The following is a 9,321-nucleotide window of genomic DNA, read 5'->3' as shown; positions in this document are numbered from 1 at the left end:
GTTTTCTGACATGAGCACCCTTCCAGTGGGAGTGAGAAAAGCATCTTTGTCCAACTAAATTTCAAAGTGTTTCCGCAATTCTAATGCAGTCTTTGCAAACCGGGTCCCCCGCTGTGCCAACCCAAAGGATATGGTATCCACTTAATTTCAATTGCACTTGCCCCAGTTCTGATATTTTCTCTGTGACCAGGCCATTGTGTGAGCGAGTGTGTGTGCTGCTGAACTATGAGGAGAGATTTAATCATCAACTCCAGTAAAGCGTGAGGCAAAATGTTTACCATAGTTAACTGGGGCCATGATACACAGGCACATTTTCAAGGTTTTACAGCTGGAACAATTTAGTAAGAAGCTGGCCAACTATAGTGGCCAGCTAACCATTTTTCCACAGTTGATTTGTTCTTTCTTGAATATACACATCATTATTCCATTCTGTGGCCTAATCCTCAGACTCATTTTGTATCTCAGACTTCATTTTGAGATACAAAATGAAGTCCAAAGCAGCCTACAGAATGTTTAGTTTGATAACACCAAAACCTGTTTTGTTAAAAGCCCTTTACAAATAAATTAGACTAAACATGGTGGCTTAGCACAAACAGATACAACTGAGCAAAGGCATGTTAAGTCAACCAGGGCCGAAAACAAATTGGGTAGACAAGGGTGACAACTGTTATGTTTTGAAAGTTGCTGGTTCCCAGGGGAGGGAGACAAGTTCTCTTTTGTTTTTCGGACTGAAGCGGTTTTAAGAAACACAACTTTTAAGGAACATGATGACCTAGGAACACAACGAAAGGACGAAACCTTAACTGCCCATTAACATGGCCTCTAAAAAGTGCCTGTGTGTCATGACCATGTCCCCTTACAGCTACTTACATACCTATAAAATTACGAAATTAAACACTAAAACATACAGAGAGAGGATTTGGACAATCCTGTATTTGGTCTCAGTCCAGGTATCAAATAGAGAACAAATGCGTTGCGACCATACACACGCGCACACTCACATACAAACACTCTCACTCTCTTCATTGGCAGCAGTTTCAAGCCTAGTGCGGCCACCAAGCTTTCGCCTTAACAGCCTAAATCTCTGTGAGCATAACATTTCTTAACATCAGATTATCCTATTTCCAAATATAATTCAATTTTGATGATGTCAACATCAATAAATGTTTTCAGAAATATGTCTCTTCACTATTATGAGATGGATTCTTCTCACTTCAGAGCACCAGCTGTTGTTACGGTTATAGCGGTGGGCACTCTTTGGAAGAGAGTCATAAAAAGGGCCCTAAGCTGTGGCCTTAGCAGTTCTAGGTAGGATTTTTAGACGCATCCAGGTAGGGAAAGGAGTAGGGAGGACAGGTCCAGCTTAGAAAGCCAACTCCAGACAGTGTTCCGACTGCAGTATGTAGTTAAGTTAATGGGTCTTAGAAACAGACCCAGCAGATTCAGTCAAGGGGAGACAAGTTGGAGTGTAGAGGGTCAAAGGAGAGGCGGATCAAGGAAACAGGTCCAGTTTGGGGGCCCACTCCAGGGCAGTGTTGACAACAGCGATAGCTGCTGCCCCTAGAGCCACCGTCAGACCCATGACAGCCAATCGAACGAACCGCCGGGCTGCCGAAGGTTGGGCCACCGCTACTATTGGGCCCGCCCCTGAGCTCTCCAGCGCAGCCTGTTTTTGTCGGCGACGGCGACGGAGAACAGAGTCTGGTTGCTGTTGAGTGGATGCTAGGTCAAAGTCCTTAAAGGTAGAGGCTGCGGTGCTGAGGAGGGAAAGGGAGAGATTGTGTTTAACAATAGTCAATGGCAAAAAACTATGCTTTTTTCCTTTAAAGGTAAGGTGGTAAAGGTAAGGCAGAAGTACCTCTCCTGTGTGGCAGCCTCTCTAGCCAGTTCAGAGGGTGGAAACTGGACAAAGAGGTCTCCCGCTCGACTGATGAGCGTCTCGTACGGCAGATCCTGGGGAATCTGGGACAGCAGGTGGTGGACCATGGCCATGTCGCACTCACAGTCCAACACCTCCTCTTCTCTGTACAGCACAATCTGGAACACAAATACACATAACATACACACAGACAAATACACACACACAAATACACACGGGAAGATCAGGCAAGCCAAATCAGTGGCCACTTTTATAAACTTGATTTGATGTAAATGTTGACCAGTGTTGACCTGCTTTTTCATCTTATTTTACTCTATCATATTATATAGTGATGCACCAATCAATCGGCTACCAATCACGATCGGCAGATAAACATTCTAAATATGTCATCGTGATCAACCGATCAGCTTTTCAACTGCCCAATCAAAACAACAAAAACGTTTCAATTAATGGATCAGGAAAGCGGTCGAACATATGCTGTGCAAAGTATGAGCCAATTTGCAGCAGTCAGCAGAACATTAGTAGCGTAGGCGTGTCGTCCATCTGGCACTAACAGTTCATTTCTGACGTGTTTTCAATTTCACAGCCTATGATAATAGATTAGAACCAGTTTAACATGTACCAGAAGGCAAAGGCTATGCTGCTGCAATATAAAACTTTCATGTGCTACCAGTGGCAATGGGTGAGTAAGCACCTCAGTCATCAAGCACATTCTGACATGTAATCACTGTCTGGACAAAGCCTATGATTTATTTATACATGGATAGGCCAGCTATGTCACACAGCCATAAGAATGATCTGTTAAACAAAGTGCTACATTGGAATTGTATTATTTATGCTTGCTGTGCACTTTTAAATGATGTGCTGTTGTTAGTAGAAAGTCTGGGTAAAATGCATCATTTCAATTGGTGATCGGATTGCGGTGATTGGCTGATCACACTGTTAAGCAAGGTTACTATAATCACATGCCTGCACACAGAATCCACTGTATAGAACACCTTTCTTCTCCTACTATTTCCTCTCTAAATGGAGCAGAGGTCATGGCGTGATCATGTACTAGCGATCTATTTCTGGACACAAGTCTCTCCATGAGGCATGACATTACACAATATATCCTGAAGTTGTCACAAAGGGCTTTTACACAATGGCCCAATCCCAATGTCCGCACTCACGGCCTCACGGACTTTGAGGCGCGTTCCCGATAAGACCGCGAGCGTTTAGGGCTGTCCCAGTGAAAAACCAGCAAGTGCGTGAGGGCTCTGATGCGGACTTTTCAATGCCTCTCTGCGAGTCCGCATGTCGGCAGACTTTTCTGAGGAACTTGCCCACAATTCATAGCATCAGTATCAATGTATCATGCCTCCCAATAGAAAAAAACAAAAAAAAATAAAAAAACACAATTCAGGATAATAATGCTGTTTAGACAAAAGCACAAGCAAAGAGTAGGGCCTAAATTACAAACTGATTAATTAACGGGAGATAGCGACGTCTGACATCGTCAAGGCAACATGTGATGCCCCATTCCTCATACCATTTCGAGCCCTCACGACTTCTCGCACTCGGACACTACAGCTACGCACACAGGTGACGTCAATTAAGTCTGTGAGGGCTCAGTCCTTCATTGGGATTGGGCCAATGACACAACTGTGTCTGGGGCATGCAAAGCCTCAACTAAAAGGACACCTTCTGGCCTTTGACATCAACACATTTATCTCATACAAACTGCCTCTGAGAATGTGTTATCAATACAAGAACCTTAAGTCACAGATCAAAGCTGAGTATAAAAACCACTCCCTTTGAGTATAGGTAACTGTCTAGTGGACTAATAGAGCAGACTATACAGAACTCACCACAGCAGCAAAGTAGATGGGCATTAGTGGATGGCAGGCCAGGAAGAAGTCATACAACCGGACAACATGGCGAAAGTCTGACAGAACGTGGCCAAACCAGGTGATCAGCCAACTGAGGGCAAAGATAGTGCCCACCTCTGCCCTGAGAATCAACACATGACAGAGATCAGCTGGGCCTAGCTGGGCCTGTCACTTAATATAAAAGCAACACAACATCAGACAATCAGTTAACACTACAAAACTTTTTACAACATACCCTGTAATACCACTTGTGCAATTTAAAGCTAGTGCCTGTTTCTTGAAGTGCCTGTTTCTTGAAGTGAAGAGATCCCTGTAAATGTACAGGGATCTCTTCTGAGGTTAAAGGTCACTGTCTGTCACTCAGTGGATAATATATGATTCACTTTGTGGACAATATATGGAGCACTTATTCCAGAAGGATTTAGGGCCTTGAGTTATGTTATGGCTTGGTCTGGAACTGAAAGTCAGATAAGGAGGCCTAACAACTGTCAACCCATCCCACACAGTTGAGGATTTAATGAGAGGTCTGTCCTTGAGTCCTTAGAGACTTTAACTCCCACATTCATGATAGGATCAATATGCTTTTAGTGCACAGTAAACCGTTTTCTCAAAACTCTGCTGTCATTAGCTTCATGCTCTGCCTTGGTAAACAATGTGCACAGTGAAAATACTATTGTAATCACGGTTGCCACTTATAAAGTGGTGGTGGATCCATCTAAGGACTTAATTAAAATGTCTGTGGTTAAGGAATTCCCCTCAAATAATGGCCATTATACAGGAGTCTAAGTCTTAAGATTTGGCTAAATGGAAAAGGTTCCCAACGTAGTTGTAACTTACACAGTGATGTAGAAATGTATCGAGACTGTACAACAGTTGTAGAATTTATGGATCCATCATTGTATTATTATCAGTATTAGTATCATTGTGCTAAGCAATAGACTCAAAGTGTCATTATTTCAGCATATTTGGTGGAACTTGCATACAATTTAGAACGCATCCTCTGAAGAAAGGTCATGTTGTGAAAACCAAGTTTCATAATGATGTTGAAATCATCTTTGAGATACAAGCCATGATGTGATGGCATGTATCTCAAAGTAAAATAGGGATAGCAGAGTAAGTGTAGTGAGTATCATAACCATAAGGCAAGCTGTGTGGGAAATGAAGCCTTTCAATTCTTTCAACTTTGAACATTAATAATAGCTGGCCAATTATGTTCATACTGCACATCTTGTATCATGTTGCAAAGTGTCATGTCCCTTAAGGCAACATCTCATGGGAGATTAAGAAAACAATTTAGGTAGTGCTGTTGCTGAAACAGCAGAGAGACTCACTGCTGCATGAAGTCATGCACCTCGGGGTTGACCCTCTCAATGATGGGCATCAGATAGTTCAGAATGTGTTTAGTGTTGTCCATGGTAGGATCCATGAAGTCCCTGGAAATGAGAGAGAAAGAGGAAGAAAGAGAAAGTATGTTTTAAAGTGCACAATAGAGAAACCATTAGAGAGGAAGGAAGACAGCTACAGGAGTGTGTGAGCACATCATAGAGAACAAATGTGAAAGGAGGAAGGAGGGTAAGGGAGCTAGCTACAGTATCATTTAGAGTGTAGGAGGTACCTGAGGTGATGCGTGGACAGCTTCTCCACTAGGGCAGTTGCTAGGCGCTCTCCCAGGACCAATAAGAAAGTGACAACAATGTCGTGGTATCCTTGGTAGTAGTGCAGCTGGGGATTCCGTTTCAGAACTCTGAGGATGATGTCAATTAGCTCTTCCTGAAGACCCTCCCTCTGCTCGTCTGGCATGCCTGTACAAGTCATCAACACAAGTCAACAGTGTCACCTTATGCAGGGTTTCATCTAGGCCATGCCATTGCACAGATGAACCCCATAAATATAAAATATCCTAGAGGTGCACCGATGCCAGTTTTTCAGAACAGATGAGTACTCAGTACTTTATTAAGTAGACTGGAGGATACAAGTACCGAGAACAAGAACAAATTGATCAATATATAGGTCAATTGATCAATATAGCCTTTGCACTGAAAATTGTATTCAAAAAGTATTCAAATAGAAGAAAGTTATTTTTCACAAATGACATTTTGTCATTTCACCTACCAGTGTCAAAAATGAATAAATAAAAATAAATAAAGCGCCTTCCCATCAAAATTTCAGTATAGCACCCATATTACCCAACATGTCGCAGTTTTTCGAGTAATACAAAATCCCTACAAGTTTAAATGCTAAACATAGCCAAGCAAGTTAAGAATTCAAGGTACCAATATTTTGTTATTTTCTCTCTAGTTTCCAGATTAGGTGCTTGGGACAAACAGCACCTCAATAAGAGCTGGGCTGTGTGTTTGTCTAGGCTGGCAGAGTCTGTGGGTGCGTCTGTGTGTCTGTATGCTCAGTATTAGCTCAATTGAGATGCTAGATGGCATTGAGACTTGTAAGGTTTCTACTCACCAGGCGGGAACCTCCTTAGTGAGCGCTGGACATCCAGCAGCACCTGGTTGTAGTCCTTGTTATTCTCCCGCTCTACTGTTTCTGGACAGGACATCTCACCGTTAGTATTACCATGTGATAGTCAAGTGTGTGTAAGTGTTTACACCTGCTCAGATGCTAACACTGCTGACAGTTTGTGTGTTAATACAGTACCCCTGCATAGTAGTGGAGGTATGTGTACTGACATATATGTCAGTGTGCGTTGCATTTACCTTGATCCTGTTCCAGGATGTGTGGGGGGACGTTGAGAAGCCGAGGCCATACTTGACAGCGGATCTCGTCAGTCAGTAGTCCTCCCTCACTGATGGCCATCCTCCTCAGAGCTGCTACATCCACCGGACACACACTCAGGGCTTGTGTGATGTCCGCAATTTTTCTCTTCCGCCTGGAGTCCCAGTCTGACACAGGCACACACATCAAGCAAAGATAGTTCATATTAGCCACTTACCGAGGATAATTAGCTTAAGTTAGCCTTTACCTTGCTACCGTTACATGTCAAACATTGGCTGATGTTTGCTGGGGGGGGTAGCTAACTCCAGCAACAATACTGGTCATGTTTTTGCATCATAAATAATTAACTTAGGTGTCTGGCTTCACTGCTAAATTAGCCTAATAACCGTTAGTATTAGCCAGACTGAAAACGCAAGAACTCTCAAGAGCGAACTATCGACATGCCACACTTACCTTGTTTACCATTCAATGGTGATGAGGCACCACCACTTCTGGATTTCTTCATTTTTTCTCCACTCCTTGGCGTTTGCTATTTAGCTACAGCTACAAGCTTGTCATCCTTATTTGTTTGGCTAACCTCGATTTAGCCTGTTGTAGCTGCCAACTAGAGGCTAGCTGTCAAATTAGCAAGGCCACCCTCATACACACAGGCCTGGTTGTTAGCTAACGTTAGCTATCAAGCTAACACTGTACAGTCCTCGTTCCGAAACTGCCATTTTCAGCAACATGGCCATCGTTACTCTAACTAGTGTCAAATTAGTTGCCAATTCTTAGACAACGCTTAATAACAATATGGCTAGATTGATGAAATGGCTACATGTTTACAATGGCTTGAGCGGCCAACAGAATCCATTGACGTTTGCTGGGTTGTCTGCACAGGCTGATGACGTTGTGTCAAGATGATGGGAGGTGCCCGAGGAGGAAGGGAGGAGGGGAGCGAGTGGAGGAGGAGAGGGGGAGAAAGAAGGGGAGTGGAGGAGGAGAGAGGGGGGGTGGGGGAGGAGGGGGCGGAGTAGAGGAGAGGAGAAGAGTGGAGAGGGGAGGGGGGGGGGGACTCGAGGTAGGGAGGGAGGGCTCTACGTGCATGTGCATCCGCTAAATTTGGCGAGCCTGAACTATAGAAATTGAGATTATGTTTTCAGCTACCTGTAAATCGTTTAACCCCTTGCCTTGTTCTGTGCATGTTTTTCCCCATTCATCTATTTGTACACTGTGTTTTTGTCTGTTACTTGCCGTTACAAAAAGTTAAGAAAAAAAAATTCTTCACGACCGTGGCAAAGACGCATCTATCATAATATTACAATGTGAAAATCCACCACAATTATTCTTCACAGAGGCATGAAATTGATTTCAACTCCACCCCCCTCACATATGATCTGTTCCCCTGATATTCAATCTTGAACATTTCACTCAGCTATTGCTCACTATCCTTCACCTCCAACTCTGTCTGTGATCTGTCTGCCTCTAGATAGATAGATAGATAGATAGATAAATAGATAAATAGATAGATAGTTGGTGTTGGCCTATACATTGTGTAATGAATGGTATATGTTACGAATTGTATAGCATTGGATACTACAGACACATACGTCTCTGAGAGAATATAGTCCTTTATTATTGTGATTTTTCGTTAGGGATGTGGGCAGAGCGCACCTAACCACATCCCTAACGCACGCACGCACACACACACACACATGTCCGTGCATGTTATGAGCGTCTTGTTGCCTCTTAGTCAGAAACAGGTGTTTGCTACATTGCATTTCCTTAGGTTTAGTTTCTAACTGTGCGTTGTGCCGAAACGAAAACGAAACTGACAGAGCGATGAGTCTCAAGAGACATTTCCTGAACTGCAGATCAGTCAGAGCCTGGAAACAGCCAAGACAAGCAGCAGCTAGACCGACTGTACGGAATATATGCTGTGTATACTAGGCTATATATAGTGGGAAACGAATTACCTCTAAAGCTTAATGTAGTTGGGGAAATGTAATGTCAAGTGGATTTCAGTCAAGGTAAGTTATTTTTTGAGGACAGGCAGTAGGCCTATAATAGCCGCTACCCTGTTAAGAAGTGAGAATAAGATTGAGGAAACTCAAGGCCTGAAAATGAAGAGAAAGTTGAGAATAATGATGATGATGATGATGATGATGTTTACAATGATGACTGAATATTGTTAGTCCCTATAGGAATTATATAGAAATAATATAGTGTTACCATATGAGATTAAAAAAACAACAACAAAACATAAAGTACAATTCGGCCACTATAAATTCACTTCAGTCCCACAAACACACTAGAAATATTTTAGGAATAGTATAGTGACTTTTCATTTCCTGTAGGTTACAACTAGACATTTTGTGATATGTGTCATATGAAGTTTATTACTGTCTGTACCTATCTATATTGTTATTGACAGTGTTATCTCTTGGCACGTACCCATTCGCAAATCTCCTAAAGCAAACAGAGGCCTGCATGTCCGGCATTACTGCAATGCTGTATCATTTACTGTTATCAGATGACGTTCGTGTGAAATGAAACCTAAACTCCCATGCAGCTCCTACTGTGGTCCAGCAGAGGGCACACTTCGCCTTCAATAGGGTTAACTGGGGCAAATGGGCTACAATGGCTATGTTTGTGAGGCCTATCATTGTATAACATTGAATTGAATTTGGGAGAATAGTAATTGGTTGTTTTCACAAATCTACTCAAACAGGGTGCACTTGAATATCTCTTACAATATAGCTGAAGTTATTCTTATTTTCTAACCTAGGTGGGTATGATTTGTGTAAGAAGCACCCGTTGCTTTAATTGGTTTATAAAATGGTTTGAATGTAAATGATAAAA

General features: G+C 42.6%; 1 protein-coding gene across 2 annotated transcripts; it reads right to left on the bottom strand.

Annotated features, from left to right (window-relative positions):
• Positions 1-913: 913 nt before the first annotated feature.
• tbc1d20 (TBC1 domain family, member 20) lies at positions 914-7,323 on the bottom strand. Of its 2 annotated transcripts, none has more exons than XM_071903884.2 (8): positions 6,934-7,323; positions 6,462-6,647; positions 6,211-6,291; positions 5,366-5,552; positions 5,082-5,183; positions 3,730-3,871; positions 1,859-2,037; positions 914-1,757 (listed from the first exon to the last, which is right to left on the bottom strand). In XM_071903884.2, exons 1-8 carry the CDS (start codon positions 6,983-6,985, stop codon positions 1,493-1,495), a joined length of 1,194 nt encoding a protein of 397 aa, XP_071759985.1. In that variant the 5' UTR covers positions 6,986-7,323; the 3' UTR covers positions 914-1,492. The 2 variants fall into 2 exon arrangements, with proteins under 2 accessions (XP_071759985.1, XP_071759986.1); XM_071903885.2 differs by having other exon boundaries at positions 6,211-6,285.
• Between the last annotated feature and the right edge of the window lie 1,998 nt (positions 7,324-9,321).

This window comes from Centroberyx gerrardi, chromosome 5 (genome assembly GCF_048128805.1).
Source record: "Centroberyx gerrardi isolate f3 chromosome 5, fCenGer3.hap1.cur.20231027, whole genome shotgun sequence".
Taxonomy (NCBI): domain Eukaryota; kingdom Metazoa; phylum Chordata; class Actinopteri; order Beryciformes; family Berycidae; genus Centroberyx; species Centroberyx gerrardi.
The sequence above is the reverse complement of the archived record's forward strand: the minus strand, read 5'-3'. Positions and strand labels throughout refer to the sequence as shown.